We start from the raw sequence: 23539 nt of genomic DNA, 5'->3' as shown, positions 1-23539 counted from the left end.
AATAAACATGATCCAAGAAAAAAAATTTTTTTACATCAGAGCCCCCCCCCTCCCTCATTTACATCATACCAGACTGGCACCCGATTCTAGTGTTGCTTAGGACAGCACAAGGAATAAATACACCACTAGAGTAGTGCACATGATGGCAGCTAACATGTGCTGTTCACCCCAAACAATTGGAAGTGAGAGGGAAAAGGAGAGGCTTGGGAGCGCAGCCAGGTGCTGGGCTACAGCAATGCACAGAAGGAAACATTGGAGGAGATTTACTAAAGCTGGAACATGAAAAATCTGGGGCAGCTGTGCAAAGAAACCAATCAGCTTTCAGGTTTTATTGTCAAATCTTAACAGAACAAGCTGAAAGTAGAAGCTGATTGGCTACTATGCGCAGCTGCACCGGATTCTGACAACTAATGTCAGTGCTCCAGTTTTAGTAAATCTCCCCAATTGCTCTTTATTCGCTTCTCTCCCTCTAGTGCGCTATTAATTTTATTATGGTGCACCATCCTCCTCCAGTCAGCAGGGGGAGAGCTAAAGTCAAGCAAGCTCATAGACTTCATTGCAGAGCAGTGGAACCATGGGAACTGTATTCCGAGACGGCAGCCATGTAATGGGTGATAGACTCTTTGTACTAGAAGCCCCAATAGTCTCTGCGCAGTAGGAGGAGCATGAGAGGGGTATTTATTGAGCTGCGCAGGAAATCCCCCTCTCTTGGCACCAGGGCAGTTGATGCAAACACACCTACCAGTGTACTCATCTGTCCGCAGGACAGGTCAGGGTCAAGCCAGCGAGACATGAGCCCAAGGTGGGGAGCAGAGATACCGTAGGCAGGACAGGATCACCCACATCGCTGCCTTTGCACCATTGCTGCAGAAAGACCAGAGCTTTCATCCAATCTCCACTTCATACTGCTGAACTAAAGAGGTTTCAGGAAGAGACCGAGGGGACCCCTTCCACAGCGGGTGTTTGCTGCAATCTCTTGTGAATTGGTGACAGGGCTGTCTGCCTGTCTTTGAAACTGTTAGCAGGACTGATCCACTAAAATCAGGATACCTAGTGCACCAGATCCATACCGCACCTGTACCAATTCCATACTGCACCTATACCAACTCTGTGTCACAGCTACACCCAACTGTCACCACCTCTGGTCCCCATCTACATCACCCTGTGCCAGAACTGCACGGCACCTACTGCGTGCAAGTTCAATAAGACCATTATTAAGTGCACCAATGCTTCTAAAAGGGCCCCAGCGATAACCGGCACAACCCAAGGACTGCCCTTCCTGTAAAACCATCTTGCCAATCCCCTTCATTCTCTTTACCGTTCTTACCACATTAAATACTGACAGTGTACGCCCAGTCATGCTAGGCTCAGCATAGCCACCATCAATGCATTCTGGCAGTATATTGTAGTTTATACATTTGATAGATCAAGTTTCAGTTCTGCTCACTGCTGCACTTTAGGTGGTGTTGCTACTGTTTATACTGGTCTGGGTGGTAATTGTCACCTTATGCCGAACCCCCTACTGTTAGTCACTTTGCATGCTGAACTGTGTCACCTCCATTGTTATTTTATTTTCTGCTTATCTGGTCATTAACCTTATTGACAGTATAATACATTTATCTCTGCTAATTGCTTTGGTGCCTATTTCTTGATGTAGCAATGCTACCCTATATTGCCCAATGTATTGGGCCAGCCCCCCAAATCATGTGATTCAGGTGTTCCAATCACCTCCATGGACACAGGTGTATACAATCAAGCCCCTAGGCATGCAGACTGCTTCTACACACATTGGTGAAAGAATGGGTCGCTCTCAGGAGCTCAGTGACTCCAAGCGTGGTCCCGTGATAGGTGGCCACCTGTGCAATAAGTCCATCCGTGACATTTCCTGGCTACTAAATATTCCACGCTCAACTGTTAATGGGATTATAACAAAGTGGAAGCAACCGGGAACAACAGCAACACAGCCACCAAGTGGTAGGCCACGTAACATGACAGAGCAGGGTCAGCGCATGCTGAAGCGCACAGTGCGCAGAAGTCACCTACTGTCTGCAGAGTCAATAGCTAAAGACCTCCAAACTCCATGTGGCCTTCAGATGAGCCCAACAACAGTGCGTAGAGAGCTTCATGGAATGGGTTTCCATGGCCGAGCAGCTGCATCCAAGCCTTACATCAACAAGTGCAATGCAAAGCGTTGGATGCCGTGGTGTAAAGCACACCGCCACTGGACTCTATAGCAGTGGAGACGTGTTTTCTGGAGTGACCAATCACGCTTCTCTGTCTGGCAATCTGATGGACTTGTCTGGGTTTGGTGGTTGCCAGGAGAACGGTACTTGCCTGACTGCATTGTGCCAAGTGTAAAGTTTGGTGGAGGAGGGATTATGGTGTGGGGTTGTTTTTCAGGGGTTGGGCTTGGCCCCCTAGTTCCAGTGAAGCGAACTCTTAAGGTGTCAGCATACCAAGACATTTTGGACAATTTCATGCTCCCAAGTTTGTGGGAAGAGTTTGGGGATAGCCCCTTCCTGTTCCAACATGACTGCACACCAGTGCACAAAGCAAGGTCCATAAAGACATGGAGGTGCCAGTTTGGGGTGGAGGAACTTGACTGTCCTGCACAGAGTCCTGACCTCAACCCCATAGAACACCTTTGGGATGAATTAGAGCGGAGACTGTGAGCCAGGCCTCCTCCCCCGACATCAGTGCCTGACCTGACAAATGTGCTTCTGGAAGAATGGTCCAACCTTCCCATAGACACCCTCCTAAACCTTGTGGACGGCCTTCCCAGAAGAGTTGAAGCTGTTATATCTGCAAAGGGCGGGGCCAACTCAATATTGAACCCTACGGACTAAGACTGGGGGGCCATTAAAGTTCATGTGCGGGGAAAGGCCGGCCGACCAATACTTTTGGCAATATAGTGTATATGCCTGACAAGTATCTGCTTCAGTAATTTACTGTGTTTGGGCTTTTTGTGCACTTAACCTGGAGAGTGAGAGGGGCTGAGGTTCTTGAAAAGGTTGAGAAGAGTTTCTCTCCCTCGATCAGCTCCCCCCTCTCCCCCCCCCCCCCAGTACACACCCCGCCCCCTAGTAAAACACTCTCCTTACACAGCAAACTCTAAAAATGTTAACCCCTTCCTCCCCAGTGACATTAGTACAGTTTCAGTGGTTTTTTTTCACTGATCACTGTATTGGTGTCACTGGGGTTGTCAGTGACCCCAAGTCAGTTCCCCCCCAGTGTCAAAATGTCCGCCGCAGTCCCGCCATAAGTCGCTGGTCGCCGCCATATGTCGCTGATTGCCGCTATATGTCGCTGATCGGCGCCATTATTAGTATAAATAAAAATTAAAAATCCCAGTATCTTTCCCGCCATTTGCTATAACTTTCACGTAAACCAATTAATTTACATGTATTAGGGTTTTTTTAGCAAAGACATGTCACAGAATGCATTTTGGCAGAAATTTATGACTAAATTTGATTTTTGCATTTTTTTTTTACTGGACATGTTTTATAGCAAAAAGTCCAAAATATATATTTTTTTTTCCTCAAAATTGTCAGCCTTTTTTTTATAGCGCAAAAAATAAAAACCACACAGGCAATCAAATACCACCAAAAGAAAGCTCAATTTGTGGGGAAAAAAAGGATGTAAATTTCATTTATGTACCGTAATGCATGACCGCGCAATTGTCCGTTAAACTAGCGCAGCGCTGTATAGCAGAACAATGGCGTAAATTGCAGTATTTATACCATAGTTTGTAGACGCTATAACTTCCACACAAAGCAATCAATATACACTTATTGGGATTTTTTTTACCAAAAACATGGAGCAGAATACATTTTTGCCAAAATTTATAACCATTTTTGAGTTTACTATATATTTTTTATAGCAGAAAGTAAAAAATATTGTTTTTCTTCAAACTTTTTGGCCTTTTTTTGTTTATAGCATGAAAAATAAAAAGCGCACAAGTGATCAAATTACACCGAAAGAAAGCTCTATTTGTGTGAAAAAAAGGACGTAAATTTCGTTTGGGTGCAGCATGGCATGACCGCGCAATTATCAGTTGAATAGTGCAGCGCTGAGTAGCAAAAAGAGGCCTGGTCATTAAGGGGGGTAAATCCTCAGGAGCTCAAGTGGTTAAGTCAGAGGACCAGTGTGACAGCCAGTCAACTAGCATTTTCAGAAGGCGAGGTGATCAATGGCAGCTGCATATTCCTCAGCATTGTGTGTGTATTATATCATTCATTGCCAGAATACACAGATTCTCTGCTCGGCTTCTGATTGTCGCGTCGCACATCCCTACCCAGAATCCCGCGGTAGAGCCGTTCCATTCTCGTTCTGTCGTTTTCACTCACATCCTCCTTCCGCTGTTCCATATTCAGACAGAAGCGGAGGTGACGGAGACAATGTTCTCTGTGTTCTGTATTTCTGATGAACCAGAACATACAATGGCCATTCATCACGAGGAGATCACAAGCCCCCCCCCCCTTTGATTACATTGCACCATCATGCTTCTTCCCCCCTCCTCGCTCCATTCTGCAGCATCAGCCATACCATGCAAATCGTCACTTGTTACTATGATCTCATGGATATCATGCCATCATATTCTATTATATGATCCAGTAGGATGTATGTAATATCTTCTCTGCTGGAAGCCGGCTGCACCTGTCCCTGTGGTCTACTACGTGGTGTTGTATATTAAAGAAGAACTCCGGGATAAACAAATATCATTACATTCGGTATGTGTATCCTTCCTTGAATCCTGGTGTGTATTTCTTCCAGATCTGTGCAGTAATCCAACGTGAAGCTTGGCCTTCCTGTAGTACAGACCGCTCACTGCTACTCTCTCCTTGTGCAGGGTGACTGGTCTTGTCTCCGCCTCCTCCTGTAGCTTTCCGCAGGTAGGTTGTAGTGGGTGAAGCCTGGGGGTTGTACTGGAGATGGGCAAAGACTGATCTGGGGGAGGAACTGTTGTATTGGGGATGGGAACAGACTGACCTGGAGGGAGGTTTGTACTGGGGATGGACAAAGACTGACCTGGGGGGTATTGTACTGGGGATGGGCACAGACTGACCTGGGGGGGTATTGTACTGAGGATGGGCACAGACTGACCTGGGGAGGTATTGTACTGGGGATGGGCACAGACTGACCTGGGGAGGTATTGTACTGGGGATGGGCACAGACTGACCTGGGGAGGTATTGTACTGGGGATGGGCACAGACTGACCTGGGGAGGTATTGTACTGGGGATGGGCACAGACTGACCTGGGGAGGTATTGTACTGGGGATGGGCACAGACTGACCTGGGGGGTATTGTACTGGGGATGGGCACAGACTGACCTGGGGGGTATTGTACTGGGGATGGGCACAGACTGATCTGGGGGGTATTGTACTGGGGATGGGCACAGACTGATCTGGGGGGAAATTGTACTGAGGATGGGCACAAACTGACCTGGGGGGTGGGGAGCAGTTGTACTGGGGATGGGCACAGACTGACCTCGGAGGTATCGTACTGGGGATGGGCACAGACTGATCTGGGGGGAAATTGTACTGGGGACAGGCACAGACTGAGTTGGGGGACCAGTTGTACTGGGGATGGGCACAGACTGACCTGGGGGGTATTGTACTGGAGATGGGCACAGACTGATCTGGGGGGAAATTGAAACTGAGGATGGGCACAGACTGACCTGGGGGGTATTGTACTGAGGATGGGCACAGACTGACCTGGGGGGTATTGTACTGTGGATGGGCACAGACTGACCTGGGGAGGTATTGTACTGTGGATGGGCACAGACTGACCTGGGGAGGTATTGTACTGGGGATGGGCACAGACTGACCTGGGGAGGTATTGTACTGGGGATGGGCACAGACTGACCTGGGGAGGTATTGTACTGGGGATGGGCACAGACTGACCTGGGGAGGTATTGTACTGGGGATGGGCACAGACTGACCTGGGGAGGTAATGTACTGGGGATGGGCACAGACTGACCTGGGGGGTATTGTACTGGGGATGGGCACAGACTGACCTTGGGAGGTTTGCACTGGGAATGGACACAAACTGATCTGGGGGGCTATGGTACTGGGGATGGGCACAGACTAACCTTGGGGGTATCGTACTGGTGATGGGCACAGACTGACCTGGGGGGTATTGTACTGGGGATGGGCACAGACTGACCTGGGGAGGTATTGTACTGTGGATGGGCACAGACTGACCTGGGGAGGTATTGTACTGTGGATGGGCACAGACTGACCTGGGGAGGTATTGTACTGTGGATGGGCACAGACTGACCTGGGGAGGTATTGTACTGGGGATGGGCACAGACTGACCTGGGGAGGTAATGTACTGGGGACGGGCACAGACTGATCTGGGGGGAAATTGTAATGAGGATGGGCACAGACTGATCTGGGGGGTATTGTACTGGGGATGGGCACAGACTGACCTTGGGAGGTTTGCACTGGGAATGGACACAAACTGACCTGGGGGGCTATGGTACTGGGGATGGGCACAGACTAACCTTGGGGGTATCGTACTGGTGATGGGCACAGACTGACCTGAAGGGAAATTGTACTGGGGATGGGCGCAGACTGACCTCAGAGGTATTGTACTGGGGATGGGCACAAACTGGTCTGGGGGCTATGGTACTGGGGATGGGCGCAGACTAACCTTGGGGGTATCGTATTGGGGATGGGAACAAACTGATCTGGAGGGCTATGGTACTGGGGATGGGCACAAACTGATCTTGGGGGATATTGTACTGGAGATGGGCACAGACTGACTTAGGGGGATATTGTCTTAGGGATGTTCACAGACTGACCTGTGGGGTGGGGGGATATCGTGATGGGTACTGGGGGTGGTCACAGACTGACCTAGGGGGGATATTGTGCTGGGGGACAGACTGACTTGGGGGGGGGGGGATATTGTACTAGGGGAAACAACTTCAGATTCCCAAAGGTGTTCCAAGTCTTTAATAATCCTAGCAACAACCCTAGCACAGGGTAAACCATGCCCATTTTTCACTATAGCGCACTAAGCACGCTGCATTCGTTTTTTTTTAATCAAGCAATGGGGCCCAACATATTTACTAATTATTATTTATTTACCAACTTTCTTGTTTAAAATCAATTTTATTGAAAGTACTAAATATATATTTCATTCTATCAACTATTTATACTTTAATTCTTGAGAGTAGGTGCATAAATTGGGGCAGCCAGGCAGGTAGGGGCCCCGAGTGCATTTCTTTGCCCAGGGGCCCATGATGCTATGACAAAAACAAGGAAACAGAGGGTGCACCAGCCTAGTGCATTACCTGAGAGTTGATTTTAGTGAGTTAAAAAGAGATATATACTCACAAACGACTGTGTTGACAAAGGCATATCAGTATCCAAAGTAATAACATCCATGACCAGGTCAGCTCCCAAAGCACGAGAAGACCCTCCAATGGCTGACGCGTTTTGAGGGGCCCATGATGCTATGAAGACGACCCTGCCCACGGTATTGAGCTTCATGACCCAAGTCATTGAGCTTTATGCTGTTATTTATTCTCTTCTTCTCTACTTTTAACTCTCTAATCTCTCCTCCCCCACCTCCACAAAGTACCTCACTCACTGCCCACGAGATTGCTAACCACTTCCAAAGCAAGATTGACGCAATTCGCAGGGACATCGCCTCTGCTCAGACTTCCACCCCACCTAGCATCCCTCACACGAAAACCCCCTCAACACTCCTCTCCTTCGACCTCGCCACTGTCCAGACCTCCACCCCACCTAACATTCCTCACACTAAAACCCCCTCAACACTCCACTCCTTCGACCTTGCTACCACTGAAGAGGTCACTAAGGTCTTCTCTGAAGCTTGCCTTACCACCTGCCCCCATGACCCTGTCCCCACACAACTCCTACGATCACCCTCCTCCTCCATCCTACGCTCCCTCACTCACATTTTTAATCTCTCCCTCTCTACTGGTGCATTTCCCTCCCCTCTGAAGCACGCGCACAATACTCCCATACTTAAAAAACCCTCCCTGGATCCCACCGACCTAAACAACCTTAGACCCATCTCCCTGCTGCTATTTACATCCAAACTCCTTGAGCGCTTAGTCTATAATCGCCTGAGTTTCCACCTCACCGACAACAACCTCCTTGATCCCCTACAGTTTGGCTTCCGTCCCCTACACGCCACCGAAACCGCCCTACTGAAACTTGCCAACGACCTGCTAACCGCCAAAGCTAATGGCCATTGCTCCTACTCCTCCACCTTTCCTTGGCTTTCGACACAGTCAACCACCCCCTCCTCCTCAAAAAACTATACTCCCTTGGCCTCAGAGACTCCGCTCTCTCCTGGCTCTCTTCCTATCTATCACAGCGCTCCTTCAGTGTTACCTATAATGCTGCCACCTCCCCCTCACTCCCCCTCTCTGTTGGGGTCCCTCAAGGTTCTGTCTTCGGGCCCCTTCTCTTCTCCATCTACACCTCTTCCCTTGGCCAACTGATACACTCTCACGGCTTCAACTACCATCTCTATGCCGACGACATGCAAATCTAACTCTCTACCCCTAGCCTCATCCCTTCAGTCTCCGCTCGAATCACTACCCTACTGAATGACATATCAGACTGGATGTCACTCCACTTCCTCAAATTAAACCTTTCCAAAACCGAGCTGCTAGTTTTGCCCCCAGCCCACGCCCCCCCCCCCCGACCTCTCCATCACGACCAACAACGCCACCATCAGTCCCACTCCGCAAGCCAGAGTACCAGGTGTCATCTAGACTCCAATCTGTCTTTCCAGCCCCAGGTCCAATCGTTGACAAATTCATGTAGACTCCACCTCCGCAACATCGCCAAAATACATACGTTCCTAACCCCAGAAACTACAAAACAACTCGTTCATTCCCCTATCATATCACGACTTGACTACTGCAACTCCCTCCTCGCCGGCCTACCCCAACACAGGCTGTCCCCGCTTCAGTCTATCCTGAATTCTGCGGCCAGACTCATCCACCTTACTAACTGCTCCGTATCCGCCACCCCTCTCTGCCAATCCCTCCACTGGCTTCCGATTGCCTAACGCATAAAATTCAAATTACTAACATTGACATATAAAGCTGTTCATAACACTGCCCCAAACTACATCACCGACCTGATATCCATATACCACCCAAAACGTACACTCTGCTCCTCATGAGACCTCCTACTCTCTAGTTCCCTGGTCTCCTCCTCCCATGCTCATCTCCAGGACTTCTCCAGAGCTTCCCCCATCCTCTAGAACTCACTACCCCAATCCATCAGACTGTCACCTACGCTCCTCACCTTTAGGCGCACCCTGAAAACCCATCTCTTCAGGGAAGCCTAACCCGCCCTCAGCTAATTACTGACTCTTCCACTCTTCCTACCACTCCATCCCCCACAGCTATTTCCTCCTGTACCACTATCCCCTCCCTCCTAGATTGTAAGCTCCAAGGAGCAGGGCCCTCGTGTATTGTATTGTTATTGTACTGTCTCCCATTGTAATGTACAGCGCTGAGCAAACTGTTGGCGCTATATAAATCCTGTATAATAATAATTTATCAATACATGGCTCTGATTATTATAAACACATAAAGAAAAACTGATACGATCACAAAAAGCTTTTTTCGACTTCTGTTTATAAAACACGACACTTATAGCACATGGTGAACCTGTTTCAGAATCGAGGTGCAATTCCAGGTACCCGGCTGGTTGGCTTTGTTTTGTGTCGCTCTTTTTGCTTTTGCCAAAATATATATAGACGGAAAGCACAATCAGACTTTAATTTACATGGCTGCTTATTGAGTCAACAGTAAACATTTATACAAATATCAGGCGGGAACAAAGCAAACCCGGAACGGCGCTCGATGCACATTGCGCCAGAGGGGAGGAATGATCACACAATGTTGATGTTTATGGGTCTTAATTATGTCGGGGTGCAAGCACATTACTGGACACGGTGAGTAATTCTATGACATCGGTTCATCACATCTGCTGCATTTTTCTGTTTTTTTGTCTTTTGTTCATCTTTTTATTTCATAGAATTTTTTTTCATGCAACCCACAATTGATCAACCTGAAGTCTGCAGGCACCAGAAGTTTATCCCATTGGACTCGTCTCGGCAGAAGTACATTCAAGGCCCAATAAAGGATATTCTACAAATTGACAATATGAAAGTAAATAACTGAATGGTATTGAGGCTTAGTTTACATTTGCAGTTGAAGAGGGGTGGTAAAAATAAGCAGTTGAGCCAGTTGCAGCTGGAAGGTGTACAAATCCCAAGGCCACAGCACTCTGCATGACTTAGCAAGCAGTACCACAAGTGAATGGGACCATAGCTCTAGGTTTGCAATTGCAGCATTGTATTCCTCTTCAAACAGCCCATTCAGTTCCCCTCCCAAAAAAAATATACAGGCATTCAGGAGGCAGCTGTATTGCCTCTGAAATATCTGCCAGCCACGAAAAAGTGATTCATCACGGATTGCTCTTCACAGAGTGATGCATGTGTAAATGATCCATTAAAGCAGTATAACACCCAAAACCAGGGGCGGACTGACCATTTGGAAACTCTGGCACTGCCCGAGGGCCTGGGGTCAGTAGGGGGCCCCATGAGATGCCCATGGTACCTTTTTCATAGGCTTTTTTGAGTTTGGGCAAGGACACAGGGGTCCCATGATCCCCTATTGCCCGGGGGCCCATGAGTTGTCAGTCCGCCCCTGCCCAAAACCAAAAATGTAATATAATGCAGCTTAACCAGTCATGTGGCGGCTGCATTAGCTTTCTTTTTTTAGTCTTTTTCCCCTCTGTTTTCACCTGGTGATCTGGCCAGTAACACACCTCCTGTATTAGAGTGCTCCCAGCACCAGGGGGCACCTTTGGACAGCAGTATTGTCAGTCTAGGGGGAGGGGAGTGTTAGATGTACTAGCAGATTTTAATACACTAAGAAATTGAAGTCAAACTCCATCACTTTATAAGCAGACACGGCAAACTGTTTTTTTTCCTTTTGGGATAAAAACTTTACATAAAGAAAAAAGATGATCATTGTAATCACCCCTGTCAGTGGTAAATGGTTTGTCTCATCCCTGTAACTGTTACATCTGCAAGAGAGCTTGTTCTTGAAAAAAAAAAAAACAACAGCCTGGATGGCTGGAAAATAGAACAAAGCACATTTATCAGTGGTAAATGATTTGTCTCATCCCTCTAATTGCTACATGTGCAGGAGAGCTTGTTCTGTTGAAAAACAACAGACACACTGCCGTTCACACTGCCGCAATTTGGGATCCGACTTGTGAGACCCCAAGTCACATGACACGTGAAGTCAATGAGAGCTGTTTTAATTAGTACTACTTAAGTCGCTCCGACTTTAAAAAAGGTTCCTGTCAGGGGACGACTGAGCATTTGAAAACTCGGGCACTGCCTGAGGACCAGGGGTCAGTAGGGGGTCCCATGAGATGCCCCTGGTACCTTTTCATAGGTTTTTTTTTGGGTGTGGTTTGAGTGTGTGGGCAAGGACACAGGGGCCCCATGATCCCCTGTTGCCCGGGGGCCCCATGAGCTGTCAGTCCACCCCTGACAAAAAGAATAAAAACCTAAAAAAAAGAAAACGAATGCAACCATGTCTACGAATTGGGAAACTTCAACATAATAAATGTTTGCTTTTGGGTTTCATGCCGTGTTAAGAATAAAGAATTACCATTTAAAAAGAAAATAAAAAATACTTGTTTTCACTTTTTTCATCCTTTGTTGTATCTCCGTTCTGCTGATCCTTTGCAGCTTTTTTGCAGTCATTTCCTGTCTCCATGCACATCAGTGATGGCTGCATGGCATTTCTCAGGACAGGTTTCCTGATGGTGACAACAGTGCGCCATGGCTGTGTAATATGTGTTCAAACGGCTACTTGTAGTGTCCATCAGACATCCAGGTAGTTGATAATGCAGGAAAACAATTGGGAGTCAATGATAGAGCGTTGTCACCCTATAACAGGAAGTGCCTGAAGAGAGGCCTTCATGGCAGGATCACTAGAGATGATTGTAACAAAACCCTCAGATTTAAAAAAAAATATATTGAAAATGACTTTTAAGTGACATTAACATGTCAAGGATTAATGAGATGTTTACTGACTGGGTTTACAATTATGTGGGAATTAGAGATGGAATGGGTTACATATTGTGTCGGCAGTCTATGGGGTAGAAAGGAGCCTTCGAATGTCTTTTCCAAAGAATGAATTTGGTTAGATTGCTGTGATTTCCTGGAGTGAACTGGACTCGCTGTTCTGTCCGCTGGAGATAAAGGACACGGCGTCATGGATGGAGGCAAAGATGGAAGCTGGGGTGATGTTCTCATTGAAGAAATTGCTGCTCTCCAGTTGTCGTAACACAGCCGCTGCATATGGAAGAATAAGATTTATTAATGATCAGCCGCCACATACTGTATATAGGGATCTGTTCTCGATGTCAGGCTCAGATGACTATTCCAGGGGGTTCAGCATTTCAGGGAGTACAAGAGCAGCGGAGGGGACAGGGCCGGACATAGATGGTTCAAATCTCAGCCGGTTCAGCAGGAACTGGCCGAGATTCGAGCCATGTATGAGCAGGCTGAATGAACCCAAATTGATCGATCGATCGATCAACTTGAATACAACCAACCTGCCGAATTTTACATGCAACTATTGCTAGCGGCTGTTGTAGCCGCTACCATAATCATTATGTACTCCCTGCAGGGATGGCTTCCCTCCCCCATCGGAAAAACACATTAGCTCAGCAGGAGGGATTCCCCTGTCAACATTTTCTGTGTTGATGGGGGAATCAAGTGGTTGCAGAAAAGAAATTTGCTCCGTCTATAGCTGGCCTAACACAACCTCCCAACCCTAAACAGGTCTGCTGTTAGAAACCATGAACCCCATACAGCCAACTTGACAGCCCCTCCTCCCAAAAAAAAATGGTTAACATGCTTCAGTAATGAATGAACACAGTGAGTGAGCGGTACCAATATCCATTGTGTTTATTCAGGAAAGAAGGAGGCTGTGACAATTTCACCAACCCCTTCCCCCACTCTCCATCCTGAAGGATCCTACTGTGTGCTTGCAGCTGGAAAGAAGGAAGGAAAGGAGGGAAGCCGGCAGCACTGTAGGGATGGGGGCAAACAGGGTGGCCGGGTGGCCTGGCAGCAGGCAGAGATGTATAGTGCACAGGGAGGGTGGTGGGGGGGCAATTACTGGAACCGATCCCCTGTATGGCTCTCTCTGCAGCAGCTGAAAGTCAGCAGGAGGGAGAGGACAAGAAGCCAGCTTTCAGCTGCTGCACAGAGAGCCATGCAAGGGATTGGTTCCAGTACTTGCCCCCCTGCCGTGTCGATCACCCTCCCTGCCAACATTTGATTCACCCAGCTGCCTAGACCCCCCTGCTGGCTTGGGCCCTGTACAGGAGGACTGGTGGTACCCCCTTATCCACGACCCTGACCCTAAACACCTCTTTAGTTCTGGAGAAGTATGAGCCAGGTATTCATGTTTGTGGATTACAGATTAAAGCGGACCTTTAGGCTTTGTTCACAGTGCCGTAACTTGGGACCCGACTTGTGAGACCCCAAGTCGCATGACATGTGAAGTCAATGAGAGCTGTAGCACTACTGAAGTCACTCCGACTTTGGAAAAGGTTCCTGTACTACTTCAAGGCGACTTCTATCCAACTTGTGCTCATAGACTTTAATAGAAGTCGCCTCCAAGTCGGAGCCTCATCTATATTGATGTGATTTGGATCAGACATTACAGGAAGATTACCCAGGGATTCCCTGAAAGTTTCTTCAGAGTTGCGTCCAAGTAGTACTCAAGTCGCCTGGCAAAGTCGCACTGTAAATCGCTCGACTTTCAGGTCGTAGTAGTGTGAACTGAGACTTATTCTTCCAAGTCTGTATGAATATATTCCTGACATATCACAACTTAGAGCTACAATGTCATTATTCAGAAAAGTTCCACCTATTATTATTATAAAATGCCATTTAGCTCCAGCGTGGTGACTTTGCCTAGGCTCCTATGGTGCAGTGGCGTCCCTAGGCAGGTGCGGGGGGTGCGCGCCGCACCGGGTGACACCGACCGCATGGGGTGACACCGGACCCGCTCCACGAAAAGGTAAGTTGTAAAGCAAGCTGATGATCCCTGCAGGATGGATCGGATCTGCGGGTTGAGCATAATGGATCGGAGTCCGATCCATTATCCTCCCCAATCCGCAAATCCCATCCATCCCGCGGGGATCGTCGGCTTGCTTTACAACTTACCTTTTCGTGGAGCGGGTCCGGTGTCACCCTGTATAGGTTGCATGCCGACGATCCCCGCAGGATGGATCAGATGTGCGGAATGGGGAGCATAATGGATCAAAGTCCAATCCATTATGCTCAATCCGCAGATCTGATCCATTCTGCAGGGATCATTGGAGGGGGTGTCACCAAGTGTTATCACACCAAGTGACACCAACCCTAGGGATGCCCCTGCTATGGTGTCACCAGTCTGCTTTAGGCAGGAGGAAACATTTCACAATTCTAGGGCCAATATTTATGATTAAAGTAGAACTCTAGGCAAAACTGTTTTGTTTTTAATTTGAACAGAGTAGGGAATGGTTATAACCCCTATCAGATTTTTTTCACCATCTGTGTCCCATTGGGGAGATTTCCCTTCATTCCTGTCCTATAGCCAAACAGGAAGTAAGAGGAAATCCTTGCCAATTAGGGGAATCCCTTGGGGATCCAACAGATCACCAAAACTAGAGTCCCAATTGGAAGATTTTCCCCTCTATTACTTTTCTGAGGAAAAGCCCCAAATTTGCGATTTTCTTTTACTTTCACTGATAATTGTAAACAGGACAAATAGAGAGGGTGAATCTCCATAACGGGGGGCACAGACAGCAATAAAAACTGACAGGGGTTCTAATTCCTCTCCACTCCATCCACACAAAAAAAAAAATGTTTGCCTATAGTTATTCTTTAATTCTGAACTGATGAGCTGTATAGATTACATAGTTAGTCTGGCTGAAAAAAGACAAAAGTCCATCCAGTTCAACCATAGAAAAAAAAAAAAGTTATAATCCTACACCCACAGTTGATCCAGAGGAAGGCAAAAAATACCCAGCAAAGCATGATCCAATTTACTCCTGCTGGGAAAAAAATTCCTTCCTGATCCCCCGAGAGGCAATCGGATATTCCCTGGATCAACTTTACCTATAAATGTTATATCCAGTTATATTCTGTGTATCTAAGAAAGAATCCAGGACTTTCCTACAGCAATCCACTGAGCTGGCCACAACCAACTCTTGAGGGATATTTTTAAAACGCTCCCTATTTAAATATTGTCATATTTTTGCCATCTTGCAGGGGTGTGCGTTTTCAAGGCAAGATATCTAGTATCCCAACCATGGCACCACCTGCCTGAAGTTTGCATGTTCTCCCCGTGCCTGTGTGGGTTTCCTTCAGGTACTCTGGTTTCTTCCCACCCTCCAAAGACATGCTGGTAGGTGAATTGGCCCCTGTCTAAATTGTCCCTAGTATGTATATGTATGAATGTGAGTTAGGGATCTTAGATTGTACGCCCCTTGAGGCTTAAGGACCTTAGATTGTACCCCCCTTGAGGCTTAAGGACCTTAGATTGTACCCCCCTTGAGGGTTAGGGACCTTAGATTGTACACCCCTTGAGGGTTAGGGACTGATGTGAATGTACAATATATATGTAAAGCGCTTTGTAAATTGACGGCGCTATATAAGTACCTGAAATAAATAAAATAAATAGTATTTTTTTTCTTGACACTGTCTCGTTTTTTTTAATTTTTAAAAAAATAGGATTTTTATCGAGACTGTGTGTATTAAATTTAGTTTACAGAGATTTTTCTTTACTAAAATCAACAACATAAACATTTGCCACTACCATCATTTTATTCATATAATATAATGGGGTTTAACCCCTTAACGCCGCACCTCCCGGCCTTTTAAGGGGTTGCCAGGGATGCCAGGAGGCGGGGTTTATTATCATGTGACCGCTGTGATTGTCACATGATCAGAAAGAGACAGACCACAATTTGCTTGCTTTCCATTAGGGGTCGGTAACTGTGCCGGGAGAGCGTAGGGTGCAAGCTCTCAGCACGTTTGTTTATTTATTATTTATTTATTTATTACAGGTACTTATATAGCGCCGTCAATTTACGCAGCACTTTACATATATATTGTACATTCACATCAGTCTTTAACCCTCAAGGGGCGTACAATCTAAGGTCCCTAACCCTCAAGGGGTGTACAATCTAAGGTCCCTAACCCTCAAGGGGCGTACAATCTAAGGTCCCTAACCCTCAAGGGGCGTACAATCTAAGGTCCCTAACCCTCAAGGGGCGTACAATCTAAGGTCCCTAACCCTCAAGGGGCGTACAATCTAAGGTCCCTAACTCACATTCATACATACACATACTAGGGACAATTTAGACAGGAGCCAATTCACCTACCAGCATGTCTTTGGAGTTTACATTCGAGTACGCAAATATGCGGCCTCTCGGTGGGTGGGTCCTGATGCCCAGAGGCTGCATATTTGCGTACTGTCAGTGAAAAGGGGTTAAGTAATTTTGAGGTCTAAGACTCACCTTTTAACGTGTTGAAAAAAAAATAAAACTCGACTTTTATGCGCGTTTTTTAGAGGGGAAATGTAACGCTAAGGAGATTAATAATATACCTTTAAACCATAATAAACTTACGTGGACAGTTTACAAGATACACATCAACTTCAATCTCTCGAAATTCTTCGAAAACCTAAAATAGGAGGTAAAAGAGAATGAGAAGTGTTAATACAGCATTTTTCTTGAATTTATGGGGGGGCAACATATCTGGGTAAAGCGGACCTTGCACCTCCCATTCCTAAAATGCTATTGTAGAGTGCCAAAAAAAACCCCAAAAACCTTCTCCAAGTGTGAAACTTCCGCTCTCCTGTTCCTGTTCACCTGTGAGTTTTGGATATTCCAGACTTTTAGAGGTCCAACTTCTACCAAAAAGATTGTTGTTGCTTTTATTTTGTAATTTAATTTTGGATAGACTTGGGAAAAGTTAAAGCCCAACTATGATGATTTTGAAAAAAACAATACATGGGCTTCTAGGAGGTGTATGAAATAAAGACCAGCTCAAGCTGCAATGCTCACCTCTGATCCAAAGATCTTCTTAGTGGTACTTCTTTTCCTCCGCAAGGTGTCCTCAGTCTTCCGGGTTGGATGACCGCCAGTGTCATTCAAGCTGGAAGACTGGGAACATACTATGAATGAATGGGGGTCATGGTCCTGCTTCCAATGGGGGTGTCACCACGGCCCTATTCATTCCTATCCTATTTACCCACATGGAAGAAAAATATATTTGAAATATATTTTAAAAATACTCTTCCCAAATATATTGACATATTTGAAATGCTACAATTTTGGCCATATTCAATATATATATATATATATATATATATATATATATATATATATATATACATATACACTGCATGTTGAAATGCGTTTTTATTACAAAATATATGAAAAATATTTTTAAAAATACATTTCAAATATACTGTATGTCTTTAATAATACAAATGTACATTTTTGGAATGCATTTACAAATATATGTAAAAATATATGTTAAAATGACTTTTTTATATGTTAAAAAAAATCTGAACAATATATTTAAAAATCTATATTTTTAAAATTATATATTTTTTAAATATATTCTTTGGATTTCTTTTAACATATAAAAAAGTCATTTTAACATATATTTTCCCATATATTTGTAAATGCATTCCCAAAAATGTAGATTTGTATTTTTAAAGAAGAGCGTATTTGAAAATGTATTTTTAAAAATATTTTACATATATTTTGTAACAAAAACACATTTCAACATACAGTGTACAGTGATCCCTCATTTTTTGCTGTTAATGGGGACCAGAACCTCCCGCAAAAGCTGAAAAACCGCGAAGTAGTATTTGCCCCTAGGAATTTTTGTGTATGCGGGTACTGTACAAGAATGTTTTAAATATGTAAACATCATGGACAAGACTGGCGAGATACAACAAGGGAAGATGCTAAGTGAGGCTGCAATGATGCGCAGACAATCAACTCACAGGGATAAATCCACTCGTACTCTTATTGGTCGATGTCACACCGGAAACCAATCACGCGCCTTTATGAAAGCCCGTGGTATGTACAGTACTCTGAGTCAACTCATCTCTTTGGTTGACATGCAGGGATCCTTCTCTTTTGCGCATCAACATGAAACAACACTCCTTTCCACAATGTGGCTGCTGACCCGCGAAGTACTGAAGCCGCAAAACATGAAGCGCGAAGTGGCGAGGGAACACTGTATATATATATATATATATAAATATATTGAATATGGTCAAAATTGTAGCATTTCAAATATATGTCAATATATTTGGGAAGAATATTTTTATAATATATTTAAAATATATCTTTCTTTGATGTGGGTATGCAAAGTGCAGCTGGCATCATCGTGTCATGGGAGCTCTCTGTATTAGCAGAGGACTGCCCAGGACAAAAGAGGGAAGAGGAAGATTTGTGAGAGGTCATGTGACCGGCCTGAAGATCTCTGAAAAAGGTAAGTTAAAAAAAAACAAACGAAAAAATGAATCTAACATAGTGGGGGGGGGGGGGACTTTGCGGAGAATGGGGAAGTGACAATTGGCTAAGCCCAGTTTTAATACTTCTCTCAAATTTTTATTGCGGTCAGTGACCCCACTGGGAAAATTTCACCTTCCCTGCTGCAGTCGTTTTTGGGACTAGAGGGCACAGAAATTAATAATAGCTAGGGGAAACCTCCCAAGGTTAACATCCTTATCCCTGAGGAAGGGGAAGGTCTCCCCTGAAACGCATTGGATTTATTTGATGCTCTAAATTGAGGTGTGAACCTCAATTTCATCACGGGCCGCATCAGCAGTATGGTTGCCCTCAAAGGGCCGGTATCTGTAAGGCTAGATGTCCAAAGCACCTCCCCACCCTTTCATCAGATGTCAAGAGCCCCCCCACCATAAGTCAAGAGTCCCCAACCCTCTCTTACATCACAGTGCACCCTCTTATCTTGTGCTGCTGCCAGGAAGAAGCTGGGAAGCAAAAAGTGAAGGGTCTGGAAGAGGACAAGAGGAGGGCTGGAGTCAGCTGCTGAGACCAGGGGAGGTGGAGACAAGGGGGTGCTGCAGCTGTACAGAAAGGTGCAGGATCTGTAGGAGAAGTTCTGTCCTCCTCTCTGCTGCCATCTGCTGAGATGGCAAGGCAGAGATGAGCCTCTCTCCATGGCTGCACAGAGTAGCTCAGGATCTGGAGGAGGAGTTCTGTTCTCCTCTCTACTTCTGCCGACTGCTCAGAAAAGGTGGGCATAGAGATGAGGGGGGTGCTGCAGCTGCACAGAGAGGTGCCGGATTTGTAAAAGGAGTTCTGTCCTCCTCTCTGCTTCTGACAGCTGAGACAGGGGGTGCAAGGGGGGGGGGGCAGATACAAGCCACTCTTCATGACTACACAGAGGAGAAGATCAAGATCTGGAGGAGGAGTTCTGTCCTCCTCTCTGCTGCCGACTGCTGAGATGAGGTAGGAGCAGAGATGAGGGGGATGCTGCAGTTTCAGAAGTGCGAGGCCCACAGGACAAGTCCTGGCGGGTTGGATAAAGCCCACGGTCCTTGTGTTTGACACGCACAAGGACCCACGTTTGGGTGCTCTAAACTGATGAAAATTGCAAAATTACCTTTGAGTGGTACGAATTTTTGTTCTAGGCACCCCTCAATACCCACCTCAGAGTTTATGATAAATGCCTGTCGGGGTTCTGTCTTAAAATGCAGATTTTCTTTTATCCCAACACTGTCATACTCACCATTTTTAACATTTTCACCCCAACGGTGTCTATGAAGCTGACAGCTGAGAAGTCCAGGATTAGGGAGTAGAAGTCGAGTCTCTGCAGGCCAAGAGAGCGGAGGTTGGGTGGACTCTGGAGGACGGACTCGCTAATGGATTTTAGGCTTCCAATGATACCATCGGCATTGGTCAGAAATTCCAAACCGCTTCCCTGCGTAGAAAATATGACAGGATGAAAATTACAGGTCTGGTAGCTTTAATTTTTTTTTTTTTAAACAGCTACTGAAACCACTAACTGTAACTGATTGGATCTGTACATACAGTGCCTTGAAAAAGTATTCATACCCCTTGAAATTTTCCACATTTTGTCATGTTACAACCAAAACCGTCAATGTATTTTATTGGGATTGGATGTGATAGACCAACACAAAGTGGCACATAATTGTAAAGTGGAAGGAAAATGATAAATGTTTTTTTCAACATTTTTTACAAATAAATCTGTGAAAAGTGAGGTGGAATTTGTATTCAGCCCCCCGGGGGTCAATACTTTGTAGAAACACCTTTGGCTGCAATTCCAGCTGCAAGTCTTTTTGGGGACGTCTCTCCCAGCTTTGCACATCTAGAGAGGGACATTTCTGCCCATTCTTCTTTGCAGAATAGCCCAAGCTCTGTCAGATTGGATGGAGAGCGTCTTGGAACAGCAATTTTTCAAGTCTGGCCACAGATTCTCCATTTGATTTTGGTCTGGACTGTGACTGGGCCATGGGTGGACTGACAACTCATGGGGCCCCTGGGCAATAGGGGATCATGGGGCCCCTGTGTCCTCGCCCACACCCAAAAAAGCCTATGAAAGGTACCAGGGGCATCTCATGGGGCCCCCTACTGACCCCAGGCCCTTGGGCAGTGCCTGAGTTTCCAAATAGTCAGTCTGCCCCTGGAAAGGTACCAGGGGAATCTAATGGGTCCCCCCTACTGACCCCGGGCCCTCAGGCAGTGCCTGAGTGCTCGAATGGACAGTCCACCCCTGGACTGGGCCATTCTAACACATAACTATGCTTTGATCTAAACCATTCTATTGTAGCTCTGGCTGGATGACGGTTAGGCCCCCAGACCGTCCTATACTACTAAGGGTATTTATTTGAGCATGATGGCTGTGGTATATGTGAAGCTATGCATTTGCAGTGCCCAATAGTGTTTTGATGGTGTCTTGATAATCCTTTTGTAGGTAGTTACAGACTAAATATTAGGGAACACTGTTTTCCCCTCTCTCCCCCTGTGTATGACTTCTGGAGCTATGGGCTGGTTCCTGAATATCCCCTCCATCGTGGTACCATCTTATGCCCTTTTGCGCCTACTGACATATGTGAGAGTGTACCATTGAACTTAATCCTTACTTCCTCTATTTGAATCTGTAAGTAACATTTATGCATTATTATACTTGCTATATCTGTAATTGAGTTTGTATATTATACTGTATGGTACTTTTTTTAAATTATTATTATACAGGATTTATATGGCGCCAACAGTTTGCTCAGCGCTTTACAATATAATAGGAGACAATACAGCAATAATACAGTTCAATACAAGAGGGAAAGGAGGGCCCTGATCCTATCAAATGCCCCTTCAAATCCCCCTTACTCCCACAAATTCAGCCCCCCCCTTCACTGTGCCCTCCCCTTCCCTCCCTGAAACTTACAGACCTAAAATTCTACAGGGGCAGGAACTCACCTCCCCCCCCCCAATGAGTTCACTGCAGCAGGGGCAGCTGACCCTCTTGCCCACCCCTTGTCCCACCTGGTGCTGAGAGAAGGGGGGGGAGTCTGCAGTTGCTGAGACATGTTTCATAATCCACCCTTAATTCGAGTGGAACATGTCACACGTTCCAAAAGGTGAACTTATCCTTTAATCCTGAGTACTCCAAAACTGTTCTTTATTGCCTCCCCTTATAGGGATTATAACCCATACAATGGTGATACGTATCTACCATCCAGGACCCATCCCTGGCAAACTGTACAATACTCCATTTATTTCCATAGGAAAACCATACTCATGGCGACCTCAAGCATTTATTCTAAGTATGGCTTTCCCATATGAAGGAATGGGGTTGGAAAGTTTTGGAAGAAAGGCCAGTTTTTGTATTGCGGTTCCTCACCTTTTGGGTCTTGGCAAGGATCATCTTGGCCAGGTTCATGACTTTATGCAGGCCTTTTTTCCTCTTCTGGATGGCTTTCTTCTTCTTCTCAATCAGTTTGTCTACATTGACCCCCATCTGAAAGACACATTTGTAAATTTCAAGTTTTTTTATTATTTTTGTTCACAATGGACCGTTCTATACACAACATAGGATGTTGTTTTGATTCGCGGGCTGATATTTCCAAACATGCAACTTTACAACTGGTTTTCCGCATGGAGAAACCCCGGCCCCCCTCACCTTCATCTTCAGGGCTTTGGCGAACAGCTCCGCATTTGCAAAATAAATGGGCGAGCTTGACCGGAAGATTTTCACTCCAGGAATTTCTTTGGCCTTAAACCAAAAAATAACCTTCAGGTGTTTGTACATTGAAACCAAGCATCCAACCAAAACTTTTTTCTATTTTTGACAACAAGGTACATCAATAAAGGGGTGTCAGCTGAATATGAGGACACAAGGAGGTCCTAACCCTTCCTACTACACTATGTTAAAGTGCCTTGTTGCCCTCCCTATTCCCATTGGAGAAATACGCCTTCACTTCCTGTCACGGTGGTAGGTAAAAGTAAGAGAAAACTTCCTCATTGGGGACAGAATTACCAGATTGGAAGTTCATGTATGCTTGTTCCAGGTCAATCCCCCCAAGTAATAGGATGAAGGTGATACCTAAAAGCCTCGTACCTTCAAAACCAAGTCGGTAACAGCAGACCCTTTATAACAGACTTGCATATTTAAAGTGTTACTAAACCCAGGACCCTGCATTCACTATATCTGGTCTCCCCGGACTATGCATTCACTATATCTGGTCTACACGGACCCTGCATTCACTATATCTGGTCTCCCCGGACCCTGCATTCACTATATCTGGTCTCCCCGGACCCTGCATTCACTATATCTGGTCTCCCTGGACCCTGCCTTCACTATATCCGGTCTCCCTGGACCCTGCATTCACTATATCTGGTCTCCCCGGACCCTGCATTCACTATATCTGGTCTCCCTGGACCCTGCATTCACTATATCCGGTCTACCCGGACCCTGCATGCACTATATCTGGTCTCCCCAGACCCTGCATTCACTATATCTGGTCTCCCCGGACCCTGCCTTCACTATATCTGGTCTCCCCGGACCCCGCATTCACTATATCTGGTCTCCCCGGACCCTGCATTCACTATATCTGGTCTACACGGACCCTGCCTTCACTATATCTGGTCTCCCCGGACCCTGCATTCACTATATCTGGTCTCCCTGGACCCTGCATTCACTATATCCGGTCTACCCGGACCCTGCATGCACTATATCTGGTCTCCCCAGACCCTGCATTCACTATATCTGGTCTCCCCGGACCCTGCCTTCACTATATCTGGTCTCCCCGGACCCTGCATTCACTATATCTGGTCTCCCCGGACCCTGCCTTCACTATATCTGGTCTCCCCGGACCCTGCATTCACTATATCTGGTCTCCCCGGACCCTGCCTTCACTATATCTGGTCTCCCCGGACCCTGCATTCAC

General features: G+C 46.1%; 2 protein-coding genes across 2 annotated transcripts in view; both read right to left on the bottom strand.

Annotated features, from left to right (window-relative positions):
- LOC149457102 (solute carrier family 26 member 6-like) overlaps positions 1 to 4968 on the bottom strand; it is a 72676-nt gene extending 67708 nt beyond the window's left edge. Inside the window, exon 1 of the mRNA XM_089684073.1 lies at positions 4295 to 4968. The gene's annotated coding sequence lies outside the window, so the exon portion shown is untranslated. The remainder of the gene's footprint in view (positions 1 to 4294) is intronic.
- A 4788-nt stretch (positions 4969 to 9756) lies between these two features.
- The window catches only part of LOC149457101 (solute carrier family 26 member 6-like), a 40678-nt gene continuing 26895 nt past the window's right edge, over positions 9757 to 23539 (bottom strand). Inside the window, exons 14-18 of the mRNA XM_089684071.1 lie at positions 22273 to 22365; positions 21994 to 22110; positions 19861 to 20052; positions 16713 to 16767; positions 9757 to 12375 (exon numbers count right to left, since the gene is read on the bottom strand). Of these exons, the coding sequence (XP_089540197.1) occupies positions 12224 to 12375; positions 16713 to 16767; positions 19861 to 20052; positions 21994 to 22110; positions 22273 to 22365 (609 nt within the window). The 3' untranslated portion in view covers positions 9757 to 12223. The remainder of the gene's footprint in view (positions 12376 to 16712; positions 16768 to 19860; positions 20053 to 21993; positions 22111 to 22272; positions 22366 to 23539) is intronic.

The sequence above is a fragment of the Staurois parvus genome, unplaced genomic scaffold (genome assembly GCF_062004578.1).
Source record: "Staurois parvus isolate SC_StPar_1 unplaced genomic scaffold, SC_StPar_1.0 ptg000335l, whole genome shotgun sequence".
NCBI classification, from domain to species: domain Eukaryota; kingdom Metazoa; phylum Chordata; class Amphibia; order Anura; family Ranidae; genus Staurois; species Staurois parvus.
Note: the sequence above shows the minus strand (reverse complement) of the source record. Positions and strands in the feature narration are given on the sequence as shown.